Here is a 27415-nt window from a genome sequence, read left to right on the forward strand (position 1 = left end):
TCTCAGCCAGGCTCGGTGGCTCACGTCTGTAATCCCAGCACTTTGGGAGGCTGGGTCAGGTGGATCACTTGAGGCTAGGCGTTCGAGACCAGCCTGGGCAACATAGCAAAACCCCATCTCTCCCCAAAATACAAAAATTAGCCAGTCTCATAACCCTGTCTCAAAATAAATAAAGAAAAAAAATTAAAAATGCTGTATTGTCTTTAAAAAATAAAGTGGTCGGCCGGGCGCGGTGGCTCACGCCTGTAATCCCATCACTTTGGGAGGCCGAGGCGGGCGGATCACGAGGTCAGGAGGTGGAGACCATGCTGGCTAACACGGTGAAACCCCGTCTCTACTAAAAATACAAAAAATTAGCCGGGCGCGGTGGCGGGCGCCTGTAGTCCCAGCTACTCTGGAGGCTGAGGCAGGAAAATGGCGTGAACCCGGGAGGCGGAGCTTGCAGTGAGCCGAGATAGAGCCACTGCACTCCGGCCTGGTAGAAAGAGCGAGATTCCGTCTCAAAAAAAATAAAAATAAAAATAAAAAAATAAAAAAAATAAAGTGGTCATCTTTCATCACACCATCTTCTACAGCACTTAACACTCTCTGATATTTCCTTGTTGTATGTTTGTTTCTCCCTTCATAAGAGCAGACACATTGTGATGTCCATGTTCTGACCCCAAAGCTGGAGCAATGCCTGAAACATGTAGTATATACTCAGTATTTGTTGAAAAATGAATATTTGAGGATCATGATGATGAAGAAGAAACCTCAGACTACTTGATCATAAATTCTAGCAATTTCCGCAAGAACAAGAATTGCAGTTTGAAATTAGATGCTGGAAGACTGGAAACCTTGATAGGTCTGGGGCTGAAGGCTGGGGGAAGCAGAAGGAATATACTAGAACTTTGGCGTTTTTCTCCCTATCTAAGGACCCCAGAGACCATGCAAAAGGGAGGGCTAGAATCTTATGACCGGAAACCACAAAACGGGTATTTTCCATCCATAATTCTTCGAAGCCACTTCAGCTAGGCTGCAAATGCGCAAACGCCTTTAGGACCCCGGGTTCCTTTCTGTTTCTTTATGAATGAACCGGCTCCAGTCTGCGCACGCGCAGCTCCCAGTTCTCCCGCTCCACGTGAGGCCCACCCTTCCCTCCTGCTGGCGGCACCGCCCTTACCCATTCTAATGGACCAATGGCGAGCGGCCTGGGGGGCGGAGCCCGGCGCGGCGCGGCTCAGTAGTTCCCCTGGCGCCCGGCTCCCTGGCGTTAGACGTGCTGTGTTGTGATCACGTGGGCAGCTCCGGGCGCGGCGCTTGTTTTGGTTTCCTTCTAACTTGCCCACGGCAGCTTCGGGGTGAGCGACTTTCCTGCACCAGCTGCCGCGCCTGCTCACACCCTGACTTCGTTTTCGGGCTCTCTGAGCCCGCAGTTCCGCAAGCCCCTGGGGCGGGCTCCTGCCATGCCGCTGGTCCGCTACAGGAAGGTGGTCATCCTCGGATACCGCTCTGTAGGTGAGTCTCCGCCCTGCAGAGCTCGGACGCGCAGCAGCTTTGTAGCCAGAAGAGGCGCGCTGCCGTGGGAACGCGACCCAGGGAGGAATGATGACATCGTAAGGATGGGGTTGTAGAGCGAGGATTGGAAGAGTGGAGGAATAAAGGTTGGTGGTGTGTGGAGGCTGCAGGAAGCGGGAGCACTTAAGGGTTAATGCGGACCTGGCTGCGGGAATCTCAGAGTGGTCCCAGCGTTACTTTGGGGATAGGGGTGGGGTCACAATTTGAAAACCGGGACGCGGTCTCCGTGGGGACAGATAGTCGCAGGTGTCCTGGGGCGGGGCGGACTTGATCCTAGGGAGTCTTGGATCTTCCTACGAGTGGGATGGGGTGGGGAAGGCGGCGGGAAAGGCTTCCTGCTGCGCTTCTGAATGCATCCGGTAGCCAAAGTGCGGAGACCCTGGGTGAAAAGAGGGTGAGGGTAGACACAAAGGATAGCATTGCTTGAGGCACTCACAGACTGTGGTGTTAATTTGGGGTCTCCTTTGGTCCTGGGCCACAGTCCGAAAGGACAGAGGATGTGAATGTGGATGGATGATTTGGATACAACTGTCACACTGCTCCCCACAGGGAAGACATCTTTGGCACATCAATTTGTGGAAGGCGAGTTCTCGGAAGGCTACGATCCTACAGTGGAGAATAGTGAGTAGACTTCTCCCCTAGTGTGCTGGTGATGCGACCCCGAGGGCTTGGATACCCCACCCAACTCCATAATTTATTTTTCTGGTGCCAAGGGGCTGATTTATTTAGACATTACATCTGATTTCTTCTTTAGCAATCCTGTTCGATGGATGGCTAGAGTATGGATTTTGCAAGATATTGAGTCTGGGATAGTTTAGATGTAGACATTAAGAACCTTAGCGTGTCTTTCCAGTTACCTGGATAACTCCCTGGAGCTGATCTATCTGTGTCACCCCCAAGGTTAAGAATGTAAGGGGAGGCCGGGCGCAGTGGCTCATGCCTGTAATCCCAGCACTTTGGGAAGCTGAGGCGGGCGGATGGATTGAGGTCTGGATTTCGAGACCAACCTGGCCAACATGGTGAAACCTCATCTCTACTAAAAATACCAAAATTAGCTGGGCATGGTGGCGCACGCCTGTAATCCCAGCTACAAAGGAGACTGAGGTAGGAGAATCGCTTGAACCCAGGAGGCAAAAGTGGCAGTGAGCCAAGGTCGTGCCACTGCACACCAGCCTGGGTGTCAGGGTGAGACTGTCTCAAAAAAAAAAAAAAAAAAAAAAAAAAAAGCTGGGCACCGTGGCTTATGCCTGTAATCCCAGTTCTTTGGGAGGCCAAGGCAGGTGGATCACCTGAGGTCAAGAGTTCGAGACCAGCCTGGCCAACATGGTGAAACCCCGTCTCTACTAAAAATACAAAAAATTAGCCGGACATGGTGATGGACATCTGTAATCCCATCTACTCGGGAGGCTGAGGCAGGAGAATTGCTTGAACCTGGGAGGCGGAGGTTGCGGTGAGCTGAGATCGCGCCACTGTGCTCTAGCCTGGGCAACAAGAGTGAAGCAACGTCTCAAGAAAAAAAGGAAAAAAAAAAAAGAATAAAAAGAATGTAAGGGGGAAGGGAGTGGGAGGGATGAAGATAAATTGATCAATGGGTACAAATATATAGTTTGATAGAAGAAATAAGATTTAGTAGATCAGTAGGGTGACTATAGCTTACAATAAGCTATTTTACATTTCAAAATAGCTAGAAGAGAAGAATTCAAACGGTTCTAGCATAAAGAAAAGCCAAATATTTAAGGTGATGAATATTCCAGATACACTTATTTGATCTTTACAAATTATATGAATGTATTAAATTGTCACATGTACCCTGAAACTTGGTACATCTATTATTCATCAATAAAACAAAAGTAATTACTTTATTTTTCTTTTCTTTTCAAGACAGTCTCGCTCTGTCACCCAGGCTGGAGTGCAGTGCCGCAATCTCAGCTCACTGCAACCTCCACCTCCTGGGTTCAAGCAATTCTCACGCTTCACCCTCCTGAGTAGCTGGGACTACAGGCATGCACCACCATCCCCAGCTAATTTTTTGTATTTTTAGTAGAGACAGGGTTTCACCATGTTGGCCAGGCTGGTCTCAAACTCTTGGTCTTAAGTGATCCGCCTGCCCTGGCCTCCCAAAGTGCTGGGATTACAGGTGTGAGCCACTGTGCCCAACCAATAATCTACTTTAAAAAATGCTGCCAAAAAAAAAAAAAAAAAGGTAAGGAGACAGCCAGGTGCAGAGGTGCACACCTGTAGTTCCAGCTACTTGGGAGGCTGAGGTGACAGGATTGCTTGAGCCCAGGAGTTCCAGGCTATAGGGTGCTAAGAGTGCGCCTGTGAATAGCCACTGCTCTACAGCCTGGGCAACATAGCAAGACCTCATCTCAAAAAAAAAAATGTAATTAGCCGGGCATGGTGGCAGGTGCCTGTAATCCCAGCTACTCGGGAGGCTGAGGCAGGAGAATAGCTTGAACCCGGGTGGCAGAGGTTGCAATGAGCTGAGATCGTGCCACTGCAGCCCAGCCTGGACAATAGAGTGAGACTCTTGTCTCAAAAAAAAAAAAAAAAGTCAGGGGACATACATCGCTGGTCCTATAAGGCACTTCACAGTCAAGTTTTTCTTTTCTTTTCAGCTTACAGCAAGATAGTGACTCTTGGCAAAGATGAGTTTCACCTACATCTGGTGGACACAGCAGGGCAGGTACCAGTTGGGGTATGGTATCCAAATGTGGCAGTTCAGCCCTCGGAGATGAAGTCTGGTAGTCTTTGTGGCTCATCCGTAAAGTAGTATTAAAAGCATTTTACCTGCTAACAGTGTGCAGGGCTCATTGGAGCTGTTCCATAAATACATGTTGAAGTGACTATAGCAGGGCGTGCCCCAGGGAGGGTCACCTGGGTGTTGTCCCACCAACCTTTGCCATCTTAGTGGTTTGGATCTAGGTACTGATGTTTCCCATTTCTTGCCAGGATGAGTACAGCATTCTGCCCTATTCATTCATCATTGGGGTCCATGGTTATGTGCTTGTGTATTCTGTCACCTCTCTGCATAGGTAAGTGACCAAGGTTGTGAGTGCGGGACTTGGGAGAACCTGAGGACTGTCTCATAAAGTTATAGCTCCAATTCTTGTGTTTAAAGCTTCCAAGTCATTGAGAGTCTGTACCAAAAGCTACACGAAGGCCATGGGAAAACCCGGTAAGTGGCCCTGGGGGATAGGGACATAGTGTGGGCATGAGGGGGTGGGAGAGAGCAGAGGGGAGAATTGTCAAGTTAGAGAGGAGGCTCGGATATAGATCCTGCCTGGTCTGATAAGGAGTCGTCCAGCCTTGATGTAAGGAGTTGGGGAATGCGGGGAATGAGGGGATTCTGAAGTAACTGCTGTTTCCTCATAGGGTGCCAGTGGTTCTAGTGGGGAACAAGGCAGATCTCTCTCCAGAGAGGTATGTAAATCTCTGCTACTCAGAGCAAAAGGAAGTGAAATGGACTGGGAATCAGTCAGGCTCTCATCCTGGCTCTTCCACTGACTCAAACAAGTCATTTCACCTCTCTTTGTCTCTAACCTGAAGCTTAAGAAAGAGAATACTTCTATCTTAAAAGCCACAATTTCATATTTCAAGCCTCAGTCCTAGATTCACCCATTGTTCCTTTGTTTACCTATATTTTCTCCTTCCACAGCCCTCCTCCCAAAACTTGGGGAAATGGCATGGGTCAGAAGAAGTCTTTTTCTTCTCTATTTTTTTTTTTTTTAGACGGAGTCTTGCTCTGTTGCCCAGGCTAGAGTGCAGTGGTGTGATCTCGGCTCACTGCAACCTCTGCCTCCCGGGTTCAAGCGAGTCTCCTGCCTCAGCTTCCCAAGTAGCTGGGACTACAGGCGCGTGCCACCACGCCCAGCTAATTTTTTATATTTTTAGTAGAGACGGGGTTTCACCATGTTAGCCAGGATGGTCTCGATCTCCTGACCTTGTGATCCGCCCGCCTAGGCCTCCCAAAGTATCGGGATTACAGGCATGAGCAACCGCGTGTGGCCCATTTTCTTTTTAATAGAGATGGTGTTTCCCTGTGTTGTCCAGGCTGGTCTTGAACTCCTGAGCTCAAGTGATCCACCACCTCGGCCTCCCAAAGTGCAGCATTACAGGCATGAGCCACTGTGCCTGGCCAGGAAGTCTTGATTCTGAAGATTTTTCAGAGCACTTACTGACATTTCTATCCTCCATCTTTATGTCCCAAATTTGCTTCCAGAGAGGTACAGGCAGTTGAAGGAAAGAAGCTGGCAGAGTCCTGGGGTGCGACATTTATGGAGTCATCTGCTCGAGAGAATCAGGTGCTGGGCCTGAAGACTAGAAGGGTGGTGATGGTAGCTGTGTTTTCCTTATTGTACTGCTTGGTGGTGGGAATGTTGCGGGAATGGGGCTTTCACCCCAGAGCTGGGTGGTATTGGCACTGAACTGACTTTTGCCCTGAATCCTCTCCTCTTATAGCTGACTCAAGGCATCTTCACCAAAGTCATCCAGGAGATTGCCCGTGTGGAGAATTCCTATGGGCAAGAGCGTCGCTGCCATCTCATGTGAGCCCTTGGGTGTGGGGTAACTGCCTTGCTTCTGCCCCTGGCACTTGCCATGTTCCAGTGGGGGGCAGATCCTCAGGACTTCACGGGTATGGTTGCCAGCTGTGTTCCTGGCCCCTGGACACACAGTGTGGCATCCTCATGTTTGCACACTTTCCCCAGGCTCCAGTGGCCTGGATGTCAATGTTTACAAAGGGGCAAGGACCTCTCATGGACACTGGCCTCTAGCCCTCTGTTTTTGTTTGATGAATTCTGTTATAACCTATGGGGTCAGGATATGAGTCCCGGGCATTATTTATCCAGGACCCATCCTCTTGGGTGGGTTTTGGGTGTTGGCTGGGTAAGGGGAGCCGGGGACTTCTGAAATAGAGCTGGCTCCCTGGGGTGACAATGTATATATGCAAATAAATTGAGAAATCTTTTGTTGTTGACTTCTTTTTCGTGTGTGTGTGTGTGAGACGGAGTTTCACTCTGTTGCCCAGGCTGGAGTGGTGCAGTGCTGCAATCTTGGCTCGCTGCAACCTCCGCCTCCCAGGTTCAAGCAGTTCTCCTGCCTCAGTCTTCCACAGGCACCCGCCACCATGCCTGGCTAACTTTTTTATTTTTAGTAGAGATGAGGTTTCACCTAGGCCAGGATGGTCTGGAACTCCTGACCTTAAGTGATCCACCCACCTCAGCCTCCCAAAGTGCTGGGATTACAGGCGTGAGCCACTGCCCCCGGCTTTATTTTATTGTTGACTTCTATGTATCTAGTGAGAGCTCAGAGCCAAGATCTCTTTTTCCAAGGAGTGATGGCTGTGGTCTTTGGTGGGATATCTTTCCTCCTACCTTGTTCCTATTCCTTATTCCTCACTTATTAAGGACCATTATCCTAAGATTTACTACTTGCCTTTCCCACCTTTCTATTCTGCTGGGTTCCTCATATACTAAGTCCAGTTGGCTGCCACTCCCATCCAAGTTTTGTAGCCTTTCAAGATCCCCTTAATTACAGAAACACCACCCTCTAGTGGCCAACTGCAACATGCTGACCTAGCTGTCTTCCTGGGGCCTGGGCATTTGCTTGGATTCAAAGATGATGGGGTTTCAGGAGAAGAAAGGAAGCCCCTCATTCCTAATGATGTAAGAATTGAGAAGGAGTGTAGAGGCAGAGACTAAAGTGTTGTGAAGACTTTGACTTCCCAAGAGTGTTGAGTAAAGTAAGAAATAATGCCTCCGGTGCATATCAGTCCCCTGGCCCTCCATGTCCCCAGTGTCTTTCATTAAAATGGCCGTTCTTTGCTGTTTTCATACCTTTAATCTTTTTGTACTTTTTACACCTTTGGTGGTGTGCTACTTTTTTTTAGGTGTCAAAGGCTATTGGTTCTGCTTTTATGGGCCTACCGCCTCAGTAGGATTGATATTTCAGCTAGGAAAGTTTGGTCCTGTTTGCCTCTGCTTTTCTTGATCCCCACCCTCCCACCAGCCTGATTGCCTAACTAGTCTAATACCTCCTCCAAGGATGTGTAAGGGTTATTTGAATGGTAGATCTTCACAGGGAAGGTACAGACCTCTTCTGACAACTGGGGGAGCCCGAGGTACCCTATCAATGTACTTACTTGGGAAGGATTGACAAAACCTAGATGTGATTTTTAGCTGTGACTTTGTCAGTGCCTGGCTCCAGGCTTACAGTTGGGGATATGGCTTGTCATGCTGATTTTCAAAAGTCCTGACAGCTGCTTTTGCTTTTCTGATCCAGAATCTAAAAAGAAATAAGGGCTGCTAGAAGAAACATACTCCAAACAACAATCTCACTGGCTTAGGAGGTTCTTCTGGTAGGTCACCACCGTCTCTCCTTATGTTAAAATTAAGTCTTTTTGCACATCTGACCTGGGATACTCATTACATGAGCCTACCTTCCTGCTGCCATTTTCATGAGGTCTGGGGTAGACTTAGAAACATCTACAGTTTTCTAGTTTATCAATAATCTCAAGGCCTGGGGACAGTAGTGATAGCGGTTAATAGCTCCTCCACTTAGCTGTGTGGCCTTGGGCGGTCACTTAACTTCTCAGAGCCACCATTTCTCATTTATGAAGAGTGGCTAAGTATGCTTCATAGAGTTGAGATGAAAATTAAACGAGGTAATATATGCAAAGCTTACTACAGTTCTTCACACATAATAAGTCCTTAAGAAATAGTGGGGTGGTGGCTGGGTGCAGTGGCTCACGCCTGTAATCCCAGCACTTTGGGAGACCAAAGTGGGTGGATCACCTGAAGTCAGGAGTTTGAGACCAGCCTGGCCAACGTGGTGAAACCCCATCTCTACTAAAAATAAATTAGCTGGGTGTGATGGTGGGTGCCTGTAATCCCAATTACTAGGGAGGCTGAGGCAGGATAATCGCTTGAACCTGGGAGGCGGAGGTTGCAGTGAGCCGATATCGCGCCATTTCACTCCACCCTGGGCGACAAGAGCGAAACTCCATCTCAAAAAAAAAAAAAAAAAAAACCGAAATAGTAGGTGGCTATCTGTGTTATTACTGGAGGTCTTTCTGGTGAGGGTCTGCCTCTCCCTGCCTCTGGGTGCAAACCTGGGAGGGGCCTTCCATTTTCCAACTTGTTTCTTGGTTAACTTATTCTATTGTAATTAAAACAAGTGTGGGATCACTGCTGGAGTTTTTTTGCTCAAATATGTGTGAATGGTCAGTGCAGAAAACATGATGCCAATGTGTGGCTGGAAGAGGACAAACCTAGTCCTGATCCCTCCTATTACTCTTACCAGTAGGGATTAAGGTCTCCTGCACTGTCTAATATAAAAGCATCACCTCACATGTGGCTATTTAATTTCATTAAAATAAAAAGTTCCTTACTTGTACCACCTGCATTTCAAAGTGCTCGAGAGCTGCATGTGGTTGATGGCTACCATATTAGATAGTGTAGATTTAGTCCATTTCCATCACTGTAGAAAAGTTCTGTTGGGGCCGGGCGCGGTGGCGCATGCCTGTAATCCCAGCACTTTGGGAGACCAGGGCGAGCGGATCACGAGGTCAGGAGTTCGAGACCAGGCTGGCCAACATAGTGAAACCCTGTCTCTACTAAAAATACAAAAAAAGTAGCCGGGTCTGGTGGTGTGCGCCTGTAATCCCGGCTACTAGGGAGGCTGAGGCAGGAGAATCGTGTGAACCAGGGAGGCGGAGGTTGCAGTGAGCCGAGATCGCACCACTGCACTCCAACCCGGACGACAGTGCGAGACTCTGTCTCAAAAAATAAAAAAAGTTCTCTTGGACAGCATCGTAAACCCTTTCCTCACAAAGCTGGCATTGGATCTAATCTGCCTGCCTCTTTCTCCACATCTTCTTTAAAAAAAATGTAGTAGTATTATTTGTAATCCTAGGAAAAACGTGGCCTTTGGTTTGAATAATGGCTCAACTTCTCACTAGATGTAGTTCTGTGGGCAATTTTACCTATTGTAGCCTTAATCTTCATCTGTAATATGGAGATAATTCCATGTAACTCATAATGAAGGCGAGGAATAACTAAGAATATATAAAGTATCTGGACATAGTTAATTTGTCTCCTTTTGTCCACCCCATGTGTGCGTTGATGCAGAAGAGGCATTCCAATGTTTTCTCATCCAGACTTATGGTGGGGGGGGGGGGTGGTGCCTGCAAAGAGTATGTTTTGCGATCTTGTCCAGGACAGTACTCCGGCCAGGTAGCAGCGAGGCTACCTCAGTTTACTAAAAAAGGGACACGGGTACTGAATATCTGGAAGGACTGGAGGTGGGAGTGGGGGCACCCTGAAAAGGGAGGCTCTACCTTTATGTTTCGATGGGGAGGTGTGTATAGTGACTGTGTGGGCACCGACAGTCCTTCCTCACACGGGGGACTGGGAGTCAGGAGGAACGACTAGGGACTCGTCCAGTTTTCTTCGGGTCCCCAAACGTGGCAAGAGTCCACCCTCTGCAGCGCCAGGCGCCGTACCTCACTTTCTCCATTTGCGGACTCCAGTTCCCAGGATGCTGAGCAGCGGCCAATCTCCTGGCTCTTCTTCCATCCCCCTCCCGGGAAAGACTGCCCCTGGCCAAATCAAGGGGCAGTTGGAATTTCAGGGACCAACGACTGCAAAGGGTATGGAATTAGACAGCGGCCAGAGTCCTAGTTTCGCGGCCTGGGCGGTAAATGAGGCGGCTCCAGGGCCGCGGCGGAGAGGAGGGGTGCTTCGTTCCCACGTGTCTGCCCTGCTGCCGGCCCGGCGCGGTCGGGGTTAACCCGGAGCGGAAGGATCCCGCAGCGTGTGCGTAGAACTGCAGAGTCACAGCCTTTCCTCCGAGAGGGCGGGATCCCTCCGCCGCTCCGCTCCAACACAAAATAGGGCCGCCTCTTCTCCTTTCTCCCCCTCTCGAGTGGGGTGCCCCGGGCAAAAGGCCCCCCCGGATCTAGCGCCGAAGGCTTCACGAATCTTCACGACCGCTGCCCAGCTCTTGGGCCAGGAAATAGCCCCTTCGCAGGAACCACCCTACCGGCCGAACAGGAGGCGGAGGGGGGGAGGCGGAGCGGCGCCGCGCTGCACTACTTTCCTCTCCGGTTGCAAATGGCTGCCTCGTTCCCCACTTTCCGCTCAGTTTCCTGACCCCCCGGTGCCGGGAGCCGGGGTTGGGCCATGCACCTCTAGGCCGCCTGCGATCACAGTCAGCTGGGGGTCGAGGGGGTGCCACCGACCAGAGCCGGCCAGGCCGGGGGCGGGGCAGCTCCCGAGGCCAGAGGGGAAGGGAGGCGAGCGCAGGGCCTGGAGCGGCCGGAGGGGAGCGGGCAGAGGGCTCGCACCGCCCGCCCCTTCCTCTTCCTCGCCTACCTAGCCTCCTCCCTTCCCCGGGGGGAGCAGAAGGTGGGGGGCTCGAAGCCGCCGAGGGTGAGCGCTCGGGGTCGAGAAGCCCGGCGCTGGGTGTGTGTCAGGTTCAGCCCCGCGGCCCCGCCGGCCCCGCGTCGCCGTAGCTCGCGCGGCCCCGGGCGCCGGCCGGGGCGGGGAGAGGGGCTCGGCGCTCCTGCGAGGGTCTCACGTTCCATCCGGGCCAGGCGCGGGGCGGCGCGGCATTCCTTCCGGGCTGCTGGGGAGGCGCCTCGACGTTCCATCTGGAGAGCCTCGACGTTCCGCCCGAGCCCGGCGCGGGCGGCCGGGGCGCTGGCCGGGCCCTAGGACTGAGAGGCCGCCCGGCGACGCGGATGCGGAGCCTGCTCGCCCAAGATCAAAGCCACCGGTGCTCTCTTTGTGTCCGCTCGGGATTCGCCGCCCTGGGGCTGTCCATGGAAACCTAAACTGCTGGAACCTGAGGCAGAGAACCCCTCTTTGGCTTCTTGCTGTTTTTTTGTGGGGGGAGGGTGGCCACTCCGACCTGGATTTACCGTTCTTGGCCCCCCTAAGCCCCCCCGTGCGGGGGGCGGCTGTGATCGCTCTGGCGGTTGGAGGTCGGGGAGCGGCCCGGGCTCTGGCCATGTTCTCGGATGAGGATTTCTGGATCGCCCTGTGAAGAGGTGAGTGAAGTCCGCCCGGCCAGGGCCCAGAAAGGGTTGGACTGGGGGCACAGCCAGATGGACTGTCTTAGCCGGAGCTGGCCTTTAGGTTGGAGAAGGGGGTGCCAGAGCTGGGGAGCGTTCCTTTGGCAGGGTCTGTCAAGGGAACCTGAGCCAGTCACCAGGGCAGAACTGAGGCCTGGTGTCTTGGGGTGTGCCTCTTTAAAGACTGGGGGTTCAGGGAACCACGGGAGTTTGGGAACCTGGCCAGATAGCCTCTCTGCCTGTTTATTTTTGTGTTGGGGGAGCTCGACTAAACTAGGACCCGGGCCCTGATGCCAGCACCAATCCCAGGCTGCTGCTTCTCCCTTCAGGGTTCCTTGTGGGCCTTGGGACAGAGCAACTTGGGATGGTGGGGGAGGGTGATCACTGCCAGGTCAGACTTATGCCAGTTGGACTTTAAGGTTGTTCCTACCGAGTTGGGCACCCAAAGCAGTCCCTGGAAAACTCAAGGAACCCCAGATCCTTCACCAGGCCTTCTTTCACTGGGCAAAGGGAGAGTGTGTGGAAACTGACTAGTTGTGATGAAGGGGGTAGCTGGGGCAAGAAGGAGGCGGGGCTGGGGCAGTTCTGGCTCTGCTGTTCAACTTTAAACTGCCCCTGCCTGGCAAAGTGACCCCAGTGAGGCCGAGTGCTGTCTTAGCCTGCTTTGCCTCCCCTCCTCTTGGGATGGATCTAATCTCCAGAGGATTATAGAGGAGGCCGTTGAGATTTACTTCCTGCGAATGTAGGCTGCAAAAAATGGCTTTTGTCTTTTGCCTTCTCCCGGCCTGGTATGGAGAGCTGGCTGCCCATGAGTCCCTGGCCAGTCCTGCAAGCCCCTCCCAGACCTCTCCAACCCTTTTTTGACCAGGGATTGTTAACTGGTTTTCTGATCCTGTACCAACTGTGCAGAATGGGGTGGCCTGTGTCTCTCTGGAGGAGAAATGGCTTGATCAGAGCTCTTTTCTCCTGGAAACCAGTGATTCCACCCCTGGCAGAAGGTATTGGGGAGAAAGGGTGTGTATGTGCCTGCAGCTTGAGCCTCAATCCTGTGGGCCTTGCTTGGGCTGGGACTGCCCCTCTCACACCTGTCATGCTACCCAGCAGGGATTTGGCTGGTGCATTTTGCTCCCTCACTCTTATCTGCTCCAACATACATATACTAGATTTCTTTGAGTCTGGTTTTGGAAAGGAGAAAATAGGGGTTTTGCCTTTTAAAGATTTCTGAAAGGTGAGAGGTGGCACAGGGGTAGTGGAGTGAGGTGAGCTGTCAATCCTGCTCTCCACTCCGGCATTCTATGGAGAGTCCCTCCCGTTTGTCCCGAAACAACTTCCTTATGTAGGACTGCACCTTGTTAGCTGTGCCTGCTCTCAGGATGAGCCAGGGACACAGTTCAGAGAGTCTGCAGGGCCAGTATTCCATTTGGATCCATCTCGGAGGGGTGACCCAAAATGGGGGTGGGAAGAGGTGTGGTTTGAGTCCAGGCTGGGAACCAGGAAGTCCTGAGTCCTCCTGAAGAGCTGTTCACTCAAGGGCCTGCTTCAGCCTTACACCTCTCCAAGCGTCCATTTCCCCCTTGTCTGGGAAAATGGAGTGAAAGCTGTTGGTCTGGGAGGGAGGCAGGAAGGAGAGTGGGTTGAGATAAATCCCTGTCCTTTTCTTTGCTGTTTTGGACCTCTTAGGTATAGGACTGAGGGGTGCCAGCACAGTTTTACTCCCTAGATCTGTACCTACTGTCTGGGATCTCTAGTTCTGTGGAGAAAGCCTGGTGAGACACTACCCCAGTTTAGATCCAGGGAAAAAATCCTTGTGTGTATGTGTGTCAGTTTACTGGCTGTGAATGATGGGACTGGGGAACCTGGGGTCTTTGTTTAGATATGTTCAGGGGCCTATTAACTGGGAATCAGCATTGGGATCCCTGTGCTGGACTGTAGGGATGGGGAAATAGGGACTGAGGGCTCAGGCTTTTTGGAGGTACCCCCTGGATTATTTTTGGTACAAGTTGTATGACATTCTTCTCTTTGCTTCTTAATCTCTCATCTTCCATGGCCCCATGAATGGGCTCTGGCTTTGGAGGATGTTAGTACTCTCTCAAGGCCAGATGAAGGTGGTTTCTGTACCTTCTTGAGCAGTACCAGCCTTACCAGCCTGAGAGGGCTGAGCTCGGGGGAGGGCTGAGGAATTTGCCCCTCTGGCCTTGTGTGAGGCAGCCCTCCTCCTACCCACTGTATTATCATTGTTGCCTTTTACTTCTTGATGTTTGTGACTCTTTTGGCCTCAACTTTGAGACCAGAGCGGGTAGAGGATCTTTAGGGGTATGTAGTGGTAAGATATAGTAAGATGCAAAGAATTAGAAAACTTTAAGGGCCCCTTGGACCTTCCGGGTGTGGCCAGGCCTTGAATGACTGAATGGAAGAGGGGCCTGGCTGCTGCCCTCATCTCCACCTCCCACTTCCCATGGTAGCTTCTAAGGACTCCTTGAAGTTCTGGAGCAGCTTTTGTATGAGCCGGCCAGATGACCCACCCTGCTTTCCTTTCGAGTGTGGTTGTGTGGCAGGTTTGGGAAAGATGGCTTGGGAATGGAGATGATGTGTATCAGGTGATGCTTTACTTTATCCAGTGAGTTCTGAGTGTTAGGGGAAAAAGGAATTTTCTTTCCTGTGACATGTCTCCAGAGGGGCATAGCCACTATCTGGAAATAAAGGGTGAGTTCAGGGCAGGAAGAGTGATACTGTAGTTCTTAGGGAATTGATTTACTGATTTGGGGCACCTTTGAGGGTTCCCCCTGTCTCATCTGTCCCAGTCATTCAACCGTAAGTGGCTGACTGCGGTATTTGCCTTCCAGTTTGGGAGGACGGGCTGTCCTTGCTAAGGGTGGTGTGGTCACTCTGGTTAGTCAAGAAGAGTGGAAAAGGCGAGAGATGAATTTCTCAAACTTTTATTGTTTGAGTTCTGTTTTAGGGATTTCCCCCACCTCACCACCACTTTCTGTAGGAACACTGTATACCATCTCTGATTAAGAGAAAGGGTCTACACTTCCCACTACAAGCTGCTAACACTTATCACTTTCTCCCTCCTTCTATAGGATCCCTTTCCTATTCTTCGTGTCTGTAATTATTGTTCTTTTTTTTCCCCACTGTGCTTAATTCCCTCTGAGATCTAGGAAAATAATGCCCAAAGGTGTAAGTCTCAACTTTTTTAGGTATAACTTTAGTGTGTTTCATTTGGCTCTGATACAGGCACGCATTTCTTAGAAGAAGGGACAAGGGACCGTTATTCCCCACCCCCATGTATGTGTGTGGAAACCCTGCTTGAGGGAAGAGGAAGGAAGCTACTCCGCTGTGCTGTGCTATGTCCTGCCCTGTTTAGAACTCCTCTGAGTGGCTCTATGCTTCCTGAGACTACAACTCCCAGCATGCTTAGCCTCAGGCCTGGCTACACATGCTCAGTAACTCTCAAGGTCCACTTCTGTTAACTACTAGGGATATCTGAAGAGGAAGGGCAGTTGGTGTTGCTAAGGGCAATGACCTGAGACCTTCAGGCTGGGTGAGACCCTGAGTTCAGTTAGGGCATGGGCCGGGGGTTGGTCTGAGCTGGATTTGGGTTGGAAGTGGGTGGAAATTAGGGAGTTTCTTCTTTTGTAATGGTGATGTCCTCGTAGAAACAAGTGGCGGTTGGGGAGATCCATCCATAGCTAGGCTGTAGTTCCAGTAGTGTGTTACATCTCTTGCAGTGCCTCAGACTCTGCCTCTGGGAGAGGGATTTTTGCTGGACTCAGGCTTCCTGGGTCATGACTACCCCTGGGTTGGCACAGACTGGCCTCTAGAATGGGAGCTTACTTGAGACTTGAGGGAAAGGTGTGGGAATAGGGCTCACCAAAAGCCAAAAACCCAGAGGCAAGCCAAAGAGCAGTATTAGATATAAATGGATATGCTTCTAGTTGGATGCTATGGCCCCAGGAACTCTTACAGAGGAGCCTGGAAGTGGGAAAGTCAAATGGATCCCCTGAGAATCTCTCCAGAGTGTGAGAAGAGCATATGTGTTTATCTGGGGAGGAAGTGACCCTACAGGTTAGGGAGAATGACTTTCTTGTCAGTATAGGAGTTTGTAGTATGGCTTTGCTCTGATGTCTGGAGGGTCTGGATGCCTTCTTCCCAGGATTCTGGGAAAAATGCTTCTTGGGAAGACTTAGTAGGCATATAGATCTCTTTCTTGGCACCAACAGGTCTCCCCGAGAGGGCCCTGCCCAGTCGGAGAGAGGGATGGACAGCCAGAAGCTGGCTGGTGAGGATAAAGATTCAGAACCGGCAGGTGAGTAGGACAAATTGTTTGTTTGCTTTTAGATTTCATTGGCAACCTTACATTTCTGGTCCTGGCACAAGGACATGAGCTAAGTCTATGTAGCAGATAAGTAATGGAACAACTCTGTTCTTTGGGACAACAGTTGAAATATCATCACTCTGATCCACTCAGGTTTTGGATAATCTCATGCGTCTGGTGAGTGGACTTTGTGTTAAATAGGGATGATGGCTGACACATGCTGTTTGTCTGTTTATTCAGCTGATGGACCTGCAGCTTCTGAGGACCCAAGTGCCACTGAGTCAGACCTGCCCAACCCACATGTGGGAGAGGTCTCTGTCCTTAGTTCTGGGAGTGCCAGGCTTCAGGAGACTCCTCAGGACTGCAGGTAGCTTGTTTGAGGGCACATGAGGATTTGATTTGAGAGTCTAGGGCTTTCAAGGAAGAGAATTTAGGAAAATGAGTGTTGGGGAAGCATGGGCATGCCAAATCATGGGGTTGCTGGGGGCCTGGCGTGGTACTGATGCTTGTGTGTCCACAGTGGGGGTCCGGTGCGGCGTTGTGCTCTCTGTAACTGCGGGGAGCCCAGTCTACACGGGCAGCGGGAGCTACGGCGCTTTGAGTTGCCATTTGATTGGCCCCGGTGTCCAGTGGTGTCCCCTGGGGGGAGCCCAGGGCCCAATGAGGCAGTGCTGCCCAGTGAGGACCTATCACAGATTGGTTTCCCTGAGGGCCTTACACCTGCCCACCTAGGAGAACCTGGAGGTGAGTGAGGAGAATGGGGCAGGAAATGGGATAAGGGCTGGGTAGTCCTGAGCCAGCAATCCTCTTTTTGTTAATTCTTTCCTTTCTGTTTACCTCTTCCCACCTGTAAAGGGTCCTGCTGGGCTCACCATTGGTGTGCTGCATGGTCGGCAGGCGTATGGGGGCAGGAGGGCCCAGAACTATGTGGTGTGGACAAGGCCATCTTCTCAGGGATCTCACAGGTGGGGCTGGGCCAGGGGATTGCATAGGTGAAGGGCAGGGCTGGTGGGCTTCTGAGAGTCAGGTTGGAATGAGAAGGACCATGGGTATACTGGGGCAGAGCTAGTGCCTGAACTGTTTGTCTGGGGAGAGCTGGCTGACACTGAGGCTCTTTTTTCACCCTGGCAGCGCTGCTCCCACTGCACCAGGCTCGGTGCCTCCATCCCTTGCCGCTCACCTGGATGTCCACGGCTTTACCACTTCCCCTGCGCGACTGCCAGCGGTTCCTTCCTATCCATGAAAACACTGCAGCTGCTATGCCCAGAGCACAGTGAGGGGGCTGCACATCTGGGTGAGAAGTCCTGATCTTTGGTCATAGGGCAAATGAGAGACCAAATGTGCCTTGGATTTTTGTACTCTACAGAGCACTGATCAAAGTATAGAATTATTTACTGTTGGTCTGCCCCACTAAAATAGGTGTGAACTTTGTGAGCACCAGGGTTTTGCCTGTCTCATTTATCATTTTGTCTCCAGTGCCTAGGACAGTAGCTGGCAGACGTTGGGCAGGCACTCAGTAACTTTGTTGTTTGTTCATTCTGTGCCCATGGAGTGCCTGTTTTGTGTACAGCAATGTGCTGAGGCTTACAAGGAATCCATAGCTGACCTGTGGTGTCTCTACCCCCTGCAGAGGAGGCTCGCTGTGCAGTGTGTGAGGGGCCAGGGGAGTTGTGTGACCTGTTCTTCTGTACCAGCTGTGGGCATCACTATCATGGGGCCTGCCTGGACACTGCTCTGACTGCCCGCAAACGTGCTGGCTGGCAGTGCCCTGAATGCAAAGTGTGCCAAGCCTGCAGGTAGGAATGGAAGGGCAGGAGGAAAGTCTTAGGCACAACACAGGTTAGGGTTGAAAATGAGGGCAGTCGGAGAAGGCCTGTTAACATGAAAACAACAAAAAAGAAAGGAAATGAGGGCAGAGAGGACACTGTAATGTTCCCTGTGCACCTGCAGGAAACCTGGGAATGACTCTAAGATGTTGGTTTGTGAGACGTGTGACAAAGGATACCATACTTTCTGCCTAAAACCACCCATGGAGGAACTGCCTGCTCACTCTTGGAAGTGCAAGGTGAGTGTACCCTGATTCTGCCCTATTGTCCCTAACTGTGTCTCCTACAGCATTCTCTGTCTTGACAAGTTGTGTACTTTCGTTTAGTCTTTGCTGTCTAACCAATGCCTGTTTTGCCCACTCCCTTCCCTTAGGCGTGCCGGGTATGTCGGGCCTGTGGGGCGGGCTCAGCAGAACTGAATCCCAACTCGGAGTGGTTTGAGAACTACTCTCTCTGTCACCGCTGTCACAAAGCCCAGGGAGGTCAGCCTATCCGCTCCGTTGCTGAGCAGCATACCCCGGTGTGTAGCAGGTAAGTGGTGGGGACTGACTGAGATTGGGCTGGCAGGTTGGAAGAACTGACATTGGCAGGGGCCTTGTTAAATTGAGTGGACTTTGAGAGGAGAGCCCTAAGGTGGGCAGTGCCATCCACAGCATTCGTGCCTCCCCCCAGTGTGCTCTCTAGGATTTGTTAGCTGGTGAGAGCCACAGTGCCTGCTCCCCTGTACCCTCTGCAGATTTTCACCCCCAGAGCCTGGCGATACCCACACTGATGAGCCCGATGCTCTGTACGTTGCATGCCAAGGGCAGCCAAAGGGTGGGCACGTGACCTCTATGCAACCCAAGGAACCAGGGCCCCTGCAATGTGAAGCCAAACCACTAGGTGAGTAGGGTTTCAGGGTCCCTGAAATTCATCCCCTTTTATTCTATGGCAAGAGACAGTTTGTGCATTGCCCCAGACCCCACACTTTTGTGGAGTAGATCTGAGCTAGATAGGAGCATCGTGTTGTTGTGTCTGCAGGGAGAGCAGGGGTCCAACTTGAACCCCAGTTGGAGGCCCCCCTAAACGAGGAGATGCCACTGCTGCCCCCACCTGAGGAGTCACCCCTGTCCCCACCACCTGAGGAATCACCCACGTCCCCACCACCTGAGGCATCACGCCTGTCCCCACCACCCGAGGAATCGCCCGCATCCCCACTTCCTGAGGCATTGCACCTGTCCCGGCCGCCGGAGGAATCGCCCCTCTCTCCGCCGCCTGAGGAGTCTCCTCTGTCTCCCCCACCTGAATCATCACCTTTTTCTCCACTGGAGGAGTCGCCCTTGTCTCCACCGGAAGAGTTACCCCCATCTCCTGCACTTGAGACGCCTCTATCCCCACCACCTGAAGCATCGCCCCTGTCCCCACCATTTGAAGAATCTCCTTTGTCCCCGCCACCTGAGGAATTGCCCACTTCCCCGCCACCTGAAGCATCTCGCCTGTCTCCACCACCTGAGGAGTCACCCATGTCCCCTCCACCTGAAGAGTCACCCATGTCTCCACCACCGGAGGCATCTCGTCTGTTCCCACCATTTGAAGAGTCTCCTCTGTCCCCTCCACCTGAAGAGTCTCCCCTTTCCCCACCACCTGAGGCATCACGCCTGTCCCCACCACCTGAGGACTCGCCTATGTCCCCACCACCTGAAGAATCACCTATGTCCCCCCCACCTGAGGTATCGCGCCTATCCCCCCTGCCTGTGGTGTCACGCCTGTCTCCACCGCCTGAGGAATCTCCCTTGTCCCCACCGCCTGAGGAGTCTCCCACGTCACCTCCACCTGAGGCTTCACGCCTCTCCCCACCACCTGAGGACTCCCCCACATCCCCACCACCTGAGGACTCACCTGCTTCCCCACCACCGGAGGACTCGCTCATGTCCCTGCCGCTGGAGGAGTCACCCCTGTCGCCACTACCTGAGGAGCCGCAACTCTGCCCCCCGTCCGAGGGGCCGCACCTGTCACCCCGGCCTGAGGAGCCGCACCTGTCCCCCCGGCCTGAGGAGCCGCACCTATCTCCGCAGGCTGAGGAGCCACACCTGTCCCCCCAGCCTGAGGAGCCATGCCTGTGCGCTGTGCCTGAGGAGCCACACTTGTCCCCCCAGGCTGAGGGACCACATCTGTCCCCTCAGCCTGAGGAATTGCACCTGTCCCCCCAGACTGAGGAGCCGCACCTGTCTCCTGTGCCTGAGGAGCCATGCTTGTCCCCCCAACCTGAGGAATCACACCTGTCCCCCCAGTCTGAGGAGCCATGCCTGTCCCCCCGGCCTGAGGAATCGCATCTGTCCCCTCAGCTTGAGAAGCCACCCCTGTCCCCTCGGCCTGAAGAGCCCCCTGAGGAGCCAGGCCAATGCCCTGCACCTGAGGAGCTGCCCTTGTTCCCTCCCCCTGGGGAACCATCCTTATCTCCCTTGCTTGGAGAGCCAGCCCTGTCTGAGCCTGGGGAACCACCTCTGTCCCCTCTGCCCGAGGAGCTGCCGTTGTCCCCATCTGGGGAGCCATCCTTGTCGCCTCAGCTGATGCCACCAGGTAAGGGGATGTTAGTATTCTGTTATTCTGGAACAGCTGTAACTCTTCATGGCACATCTAATCTAAGAGCCCTTCTTTTTTCTCTTTCCTTCCAGATCCCCTTCCTCCTCCACTCTCACCCATTATCACAGCTGCGGCCCCACCGGCCCTGTCTCCTTTGGGGGAGTTAGAGTACCCCTTTGGTGCCAAAGGGGACAGTGACCCTGAGTCACCGTTGGCTGCCCCCATCCTGGAGACACCCATCAGCCCTCCACCAGAAGCTAACTGCACTGACCCTGAGCCTGTCCCTCCTATGATCCTTCCCCCATCTCCAGGCTCCCCAATGGGGCCGGCTTCTCCCATCCTGATGGAGCCCCTTCCTCCTCAGTGTTCGCCACTCCTTCAGCATTCCCTGGTTCCCCAAAACTCCCCTCCCTCCCAGTGCTCTCCTCCTGCCCTACCACTGTCCGTTCCCTCCCCGTTGAGTCCCATAGGGAAGGTAGTGGGAGTCTCAGATGAGGCTGAGCTGCACGAGATGGAGACTGAGAAAGTTTCAGAACCTGAATGCCCAGCCTTGGAACCCAGTGCCACCAGTCCTCTCCCTTCCCCAATGGGGGACCTTTCCTGCCCCGCCCCCAGCCCTGCCCCAGCCCTGGATGACTTCTCTGGCCTAGGGGAAGACACAGCCCCTCTGGATGGGATTGATGCTCCGGGTTCACGGCCAGAGCCTGGACAGACCCTTGGCAGTTTGGCTAGTGAACTTAAAGGCTCCCCTGTGCTCCTGGACCCCGAGGAGCTGGCCCCCGTGACCCCTATGGAGGTCTACCCCGAATGCAAGCAGACAGCAGGGCAGGGCTCACCATGTGAAGAACAGGAAGAGCCACGTGCACCGGTGGCCCCCACACCACCCACTCTCATCAAATCCGACATCGTTAACGAGATCTCTAATCTGAGCCAGGGTGATGCCAGTGCCAGTTTTCCTGGCTCAGAGCCCCTCCTGGGCTCTCCAGACCCGGAGGGGGGTGGCTCCCTGTCCATGGAGCTGGGGGTCTCTACGGATGTTAGTCCAGCCCGAGATGAGGGCTCCCTACGGCTCTGTACCGACTCACTGCCAGAGACTGATGACTCACTATTGTGCGATGCTGGGACAGCTATCAGCGGAGGCAAAGCTGAGGGGGAGAAGGGGCGGCGGCGCAGCTCCCCAGCCCGTTCCCGCATCAAACAGGTGAGGGGCTATCTAGCTGCGGGATGTGATTAGAGTTAGCCCACTGTCAGAGGTACAGTCCTGTGTCACTGATGCTTTCCCACCTTGCTTTGTGAATCCTAGACTTGGAGATCCTTTATTCCAGTTATTAAGGAGAAAATACTAATACGTAGAAGAGACAAGTAACTTGCCCAGTTTCATGGTTACTCAGTAATAGAATTGGGACCAGAAACTTGGTTCTTTCAAGCCATTGTTTTTTCTCCTTGTCCATCTCAACCACTCTTGGGAGGGGAAGAATGGGTTTGGGTTAGAGCTATGCGCTTGTTGATATCTGGGAGTTTGGCCTTTTCCCTTGCCCTGAGTGGGACTCCTGGGCTTATTACCTGTCTTACTCTGTCCGTTTGTCACTTCTTCTGTTCAAGTGTGTAAACCCAACACACTAGCCCTTGACATGCTCCTGTCATTGTCCCCTTCTTTCACTCAGGGTCGCAGCAGCAGTTTCCCAGGAAGACGCCGGCCTCGTGGAGGAGCCCATGGAGGACGTGGTAGAGGACGGGCCCGGCTAAAGTCAACTGCTTCTTCCATTGAGACTCTGGTAGTAAGGAGATGCCTCCTATTCCTCCCATCCCCCAACCATGCTTTAGCACCCTCTGAGTCCTGCCAGTCCCTTGCATGCTTGCCTACCTGCCTGCTCGTCTAGGGCCTGTCTGGCTATGTCTGAATTCCTGTCCACTTGGCCCGCAGGTTTTTCTGAAATCTCTGCTATCAGACTGAGGCTCAGTTTGGGAGCTGGGGTGTTCTGTCTGTTATTCCTGGCTTTTGGCCTTCATCTTAACCAAGGGTTCACATTTTCTTCCCCCAGCACCAAAGAGGAAAGTAGCTTGGTGGGGGCAGATTTATCTGCCTCACTTTCCATAACTCTCTGCCCATCAGGTTGCTGACATTGATAGCTCTCCCAGTAAGGAGGAGGAGGAAGAAGATGATGACACCATGCAGAATACCGTGGTTCTCTTCTCCAACACAGACAAATTTGTCCTAATGCAGGTACCATACAGTGAGACCTGGCACAGTGAACATTGTGTATGTGTGTGTTGGGTGAGAGGATAGATGGGAAAACTGGACTTACTTTTGGGGATACCCAGCTAATGAGAAAACAGACCATGAATTCTAATCATGTTATTCATTGGTTTGTCCATCCATCACATTTCTCTTGAGTATCTCTTCTGAGCTTGGCACTAAGCTAGGAGCTAGAGAAATAGCAGTGAAAAAGTCTTTGCCTTATTGAACTTTATAGCTTAGGGAACTTACATGTGTCCTCACTTGAATAATCTTGAAGCTGATAGAATTTTGTCACATATGTGATTCTCACCTGACCAGTCTTTACTCCATCTTATCTTCCTTTAATTTCTTCTTAACTTCACCCATGTCAGGCTTTATAAATTCAAGTGACCTGATTAGGTGAGTAAGGCATCCTAGGAAGGAGCAGGGTCCCTTGGTAGCTTACAGCGTCCTAACGCTGTGGGATGGGGTTCCTGACTCTGGTCGCAAATCAGTGTTGTAGCGTCATAGTAGACTGGATCTGAGTGGGATGGGGAGATCTAGTTGGACATTTGGGTTTCTCTGTGTTTCCCCAGGACATGTGTGTGGTATGTGGCAGCTTTGGCCGGGGGGCAGAGGGCCACCTCCTTGCCTGTTCGCAGTGCTCTCAGTGCTATCACCCTTACTGTGTCAACAGCAAGGTGAGTTCAGGGCCCAAGAGGTGTAGGCTGGGGAATAGGGTCAGTTATTTCTTACCCTAGTTCCTTGTCCTGGCCATACCACCTCTTAAAGCGGCCATCGGTCATGGTTGTTCATTAGTCACCAGTGGTTATCAAACTTTTCTTGGGGAAAAGTACTTTGGAACTCAACGGTGGACTTGATAGTTTCTTTGTGGTAGGCCCTGACTTGCTGGTATAATTCAGTCCTTCGTAAAAAATAACAACATGGCTGGGCATGGTGGCTCCCACCTGTAATCCCAGCACTTTGGGAGGCCTAAGTGGGTGGATCACCTGAGATTAGGAGTTCAGGACCATCGTGGCCAACATGGTGAAACCCCGTCTCTTCTAAAAATAACAAAAATTAGCCGAGTGTGGTAGCGCGTGCCTGTAATCTCAGCAACTCGGGAGGCTGAGGCAGGAGAATTGCTTGAACCCAGGAGGCGGAGGTTGCAGTGAGCCGAGATCACGCCACTGTACTCCACTCCAGCCTGGGCAACAGAGTGAGATCCGTCTCAAAAAAAAAGGAAAAACTGGGGGACCTAATTCGGTCCACAGTCTCTTTTTAGGGGCTTGGCTAGTGGAAAGATTGCTATTCTATTCACAATGAGGCAGTGGCTAGTGCAGCTCTTCTCTGATCAGCAGAGATCATTGGGAGCCTAAGTTTAGAGTCACTGTTTTGGGGACAAGGGTGCTCTGCCTAAGTGTCTGTGTGCTCAAATGGAGGCCTAGTCTCTGCATTGGGCTTCCTCCAGCCTCACCCTTAGAAGTTCCACCTCCTAGGCTGGGCACGGTGGCGCACACCTGTAATCCCAGCACTTCACTTCGGGAGGCTGAGGCGGGTGGATCACCTAAGGTCAGGAGTTGGTGACCAGCATGACTAACATGGTGAAACTCTGACTCTACTAAATACAAAAAAATTAGCAGGGCGTGGTGGCAGGTGCCTGTAATCCCAGCTACTTGGGAGGCTGAGACAAGAGAATCACTTGTACCTGAGAGGCAGAGGTTGCAGTGAGCCGAGATCGCGCCATTGCACTCCAGCCTGGGGAACAAGAGCAAAACTCCATCTCCAAAAATAAAAATAAAAAGAAGTTCTACCTCTTTTCCACCTCACACCCTGAGAAGTTCCCATCTTCTGCCCCAGATCACCAAGGTGATGCTGCTCAAGGGCTGGCGTTGTGTGGAGTGTATTGTGTGTGAGGTGTGTGGCCAGGCCTCCGACCCCTCACGCCTGCTGCTCTGTGATGACTGTGATATTAGCTACCACACATACTGCCTGGACCCCCCACTGCTCACCGTCCCCAAGGGCGGCTGGAAGTGCAAGTGGTAAGGAGACTGGGATCTTCAGTGGAGCCCTGGGGCCTTGAGATGTTAAAGTGGATATGATGTTGAGTATGTGACAGAGGCTGGGTTTAGGAGGCCAGGCTGGTGGCTTGGGTTTCCGGTGAGGGGACTTCTGGGTACTTTGGGTAGGTTGGGTGCTAAAGTTCTGTTTTCCTGCTCCTACCAGGTGTGTGTCCTGTATGCAGTGTGGGGCTGCTTCCCCTGGCTTCCACTGTGAATGGCAGAATAGTTACACACACTGTGGGCCCTGTGCCAGCCTGGTGACCTGCCCTATCTGTCATGCTCCTTATGTAGAAGAGGACCTACTAATCCAGTGCCGCCACTGTGAACGGTGAGAACATCCCTTTCTCCTCACTTTGGCTCTGTTGCCAGCCTCGCATTGCCTGAGCTTATTTCCTCCAGTCTCTGTTCTCCAGGTGGATGCATGCAGGCTGTGAGAGCCTCTTCACAGAGGACGATGTGGAGCAGGCAGCCGATGAAGGCTTTGACTGTGTCTCCTGCCAGCCCTACGTGGTAAAGCCTGTGGGTGAGTACCTGCTGCTGGGTAGGGGGAGGAGTCAGGGCAGGGGTACCTTGCTTTGGGACAGGACCTCAGCCACCTCCGTTTGTCCTTCTCTCCATAGCGCCTGTTGCACCTCCAGAGCTGGTGCCCATGAAGGTGAAAGAGCCAGGTGAGTCACAGAAATTTTGAATGCCAAAGCCAGACCAGACGTCAGACATCATCTAGTCTAGCTCCAACCCCCTAGCTTCATCTCCTTATTTTAAGAGGAGGAAACTCAGACCCAGAGAAGTTAAGTGGCCTGCCCAAGGTCACCTAGTAAGTTAGTGGCAAAGTTATGCCTAGAACCAAGGTCTCCAGCTTCCCAGGCAATGTTCCTTTCATCAGGCACCATGGTCTCTTCACTGCCAGGATTTCATCTTCAGATCTCTTTTTTTTTTTTTTTGAGATGGAGTCTTGCTCTGTTGCCCAGGCTGGAGTGCAGTGGCACAAGCTCGGCACACTGCAAGCTTTGCCTCCCGGGTTCACGCCATTCTCCTGCCTCAGCCTCCTGAGTAGCTGGGACTACAGGTGCCCGCCACCACGCCCGGCTAATTTTTTGTATTTTTTAGTAGAGATGGGGTTTCACCGTGTTAGCCAGGATGGTCTCGATCTCCGGACCTCGTGATCTGCCAGCCTCGGCCTCCCAAAGGGCTGGGATTACAAGCATGAGCACCGCGCCCGGCTGAGAACATAACTCTTTTTCCTAAGTGAAAGGGGTCAGGGACATCTCCATCGTGATATGGCACTGCTGCTGGCATCTAGGACACTGTGTGCTGGCATCCAGCAAGTAGGGGCCCTCATAGCCCCAGACAGCAAGAGAATCTATTTAGTGAACCTAGGGTTAATCATGAGCAAAGGCAGGCTTCTGAGTTACAGTTCCTCTCTGAATCTCCCTGGGTCACTGACAGAGAACTCGGGCCTCAGCCAGTGCCCCTTGGTGGCCTGTTCTCCTCAGCATTTAGACCCTAAGCTGGACTTTTGTCACTGCCTTTGTCTCAGCTAAGGACATAGGTTGAAACTTGCAGTTCTGGTTTCCCTGGGGCTTCCATCCAGGGATCACACACTCTTTCCTCTTATGCAGAGCCCCAGTACTTTCGCTTCGAAGGTGTGTGGCTGACAGAAACTGGCATGGCCTTGCTGCGTAACCTGACCATGTCACCACTGCACAAGCGGCGCCAACGGCGAGGACGGCTTGGCCTCCCAGGCGAGGCAGGATTGGAGGGTTCTGAGCCCTCAGATGCCCTTGGCCCTGATGACAAGAAGGATGGGGACCTGGACACTGATGAGCTGCTCAAGGGTGAAGGTTAGCTTGGGGAATCTTAGGGAGCAGCAGAGTAGGGGGAGCGTGACTCTGGGAGTGGGATGTTGGGTGGGGGCTACATTGCCACTCAGTTACCCTTAAGCACTGCTGTCTTGTCTAAGTGGCTCTGAGGCAAGGTATTCAGCTCTCTCAGTGGCAGGATGACAAGGTTAAAAGGGCCTATAGTTCTGATTTGCCTCCATCTCTTCTGTCACCATATGCAGGTGGTGTGGAGCACATGGAGTGCGAAATTAAACTGGAGGGCCCCGTCAGCCCTGATGTGGAGCCTGGCAAAGAGGAGACCGAGGAAAGCAAAAAACGCAAGCGTAAACCATATCGGCCTGGTGAGGTCCTGGGATGGGGTTGTGGGGTGGTGGGGTGGTGCGGGGCAGCTCAGTAGGTCCCCCAGTGGCTTCTCATCCACAACTCTGCCTCCTCATAGGCATTGGTGGTTTCATGGTGCGACAGCGGAAATCCCACACACGCACGAAAAAGGGGCCTGCTGCACAGGCGGAGGTGTTGAGTGGGGATGGGCAGCCCGACGAGGGTGAGACGGGTGAGGGCACCAGTGGGGCCTGGGAGAAGGTGGGGCAATGCTAGAGAGACCCAGGGGGTGGACTCATTGAAAGGGCCAAGAGGGTGGTAGACCCAGCTGGTGTTGTGGGAGAGAGTAGGCACAAAGTGTCACCCTGCAAATTGGGAGCAGCATGCTCTCAACCCGAGTCTGACACTTCCGTTCTGTCCACAGTGATACCTGCTGACCTGCCTGCAGAGGGCGCCGTGGAGCAGAGCTTAGCTGAAGGGGATGAGAAGAAGAAGCAACAGCGGCGAGGGCGCAAGAAGAGCAAACTGGAGGACATGTTCCCTGCTTACTTGCAGGTGGGTCTCAGGCTCCAAGCAGTGAGGGAGGTGTCTGTGCCCTGCAGGGCATGAAGAAAGCTGTTTCTCCTTGACTGCC

At 52.6% G+C, this 27415-nt stretch overlaps 2 protein-coding genes across 20 annotated transcripts in view; both read left to right on the forward strand.

Moving 5' to 3' along the window:
- The first annotated feature begins 1199 nt into the window (after positions 1–1199).
- On the forward strand, positions 1200–6535 carry RHEBL1 (RHEB like 1). 10 transcript variants are annotated; one of them, XM_063785694.1, is made up of 8 exons: positions 1200–1497; positions 2039–2178; positions 4176–4243; positions 4510–4592; positions 4679–4735; positions 4933–4980; positions 5780–5861; positions 6019–6535. In XM_063785694.1, exons 2-8 carry the CDS (start codon positions 2061–2063, stop codon positions 6106–6108), a joined length of 546 nt encoding a protein of 181 aa, XP_063641764.1. In that variant the 5' UTR covers positions 1200–1497; positions 2039–2060; the 3' UTR covers positions 6109–6535. The 10 variants fall into 10 exon arrangements, with proteins under 10 accessions (XP_063641764.1, XP_009423768.1, XP_001159472.1 ...); XM_009425493.4 differs by having other exon boundaries at positions 1206–1643; XM_001159472.7 differs by having other exon boundaries at positions 1225–1497; positions 2107–2178.
- Positions 6536–10959: 4424 nt separating this feature from the next.
- Positions 10960–27415, forward strand: part of KMT2D (lysine methyltransferase 2D) — a 41286-nt gene continuing 24830 nt past the window's right edge. For 5 of the 10 annotated variants that reach the window (XM_054664279.2, XM_054664283.2, XM_054664287.2 and 2 more), the window contains exons 1-23: positions 11471–11608; positions 15856–15941; positions 16191–16317; positions 16471–16694; positions 16806–16915; positions 17082–17244; positions 17581–17740; positions 17895–18015; positions 18150–18307; positions 18513–18658; positions 18797–20335; positions 20431–21539; positions 22003–22116; positions 22452–22562; positions 23153–23257; positions 24417–24598; positions 24783–24947; positions 25033–25142; positions 25240–25287; positions 26239–26460; positions 26682–26801; positions 26900–27013; positions 27206–27336. In XM_054664279.2, the coding sequence (XP_054520254.1) occupies positions 15893–15941; positions 16191–16317; positions 16471–16694; positions 16806–16915; positions 17082–17244; positions 17581–17740; positions 17895–18015; positions 18150–18307; positions 18513–18658; positions 18797–20335; positions 20431–21539; positions 22003–22116; positions 22452–22562; positions 23153–23257; positions 24417–24598; positions 24783–24947; positions 25033–25142; positions 25240–25287; positions 26239–26460; positions 26682–26801; positions 26900–27013; positions 27206–27336 (5328 nt within the window). In that variant the 5' untranslated portion in view covers positions 11471–11608; positions 15856–15892. Of the gene's footprint in view, positions 11609–15855; positions 15942–16190; positions 16318–16470; positions 16695–16805; positions 16916–17081; positions 17245–17580; positions 17747–17894; positions 18016–18149; positions 18308–18512; positions 18659–18796; positions 20336–20430; positions 21540–22002; positions 22117–22451; positions 22563–23152; positions 23258–24416; positions 24599–24782; positions 24948–25032; positions 25143–25239; positions 25288–26238; positions 26461–26681; positions 26802–26899; positions 27014–27205; positions 27337–27415 lie in introns of all 10 variants that reach the window. The other 5 variants (XM_054664282.2, XM_054664285.2, XM_063785689.1 and 2 more) reach the window with 4 other exon arrangements.

Source organism: Pan troglodytes, chromosome 10 (assembly GCF_028858775.2).
Source record: "Pan troglodytes isolate AG18354 chromosome 10, NHGRI_mPanTro3-v2.0_pri, whole genome shotgun sequence".
Classification (NCBI taxonomy): domain Eukaryota; kingdom Metazoa; phylum Chordata; class Mammalia; order Primates; family Hominidae; genus Pan; species Pan troglodytes.

Coding starts and splice junctions, on each gene's coding strand:
- RHEBL1 (XM_063785690.1), top strand. CDS start 1,446: ATGCCGCTGGTCCGCTACAGGAAGGTGGTCATCCTCGGATACCGCTCT. Junction 2,179..4,175: donor CGATCCTACAGTGGAGAATA/GTGAGTAGACTT, acceptor TTTTCTTTTCAG/CTTACAGCAAGATAGTGACT. Junction 4,593..4,678: donor TCTGTCACCTCTCTGCATAG/GTAAGTGACCAA, acceptor TTGTGTTTAAAG/CTTCCAAGTCATTGAGAGTC.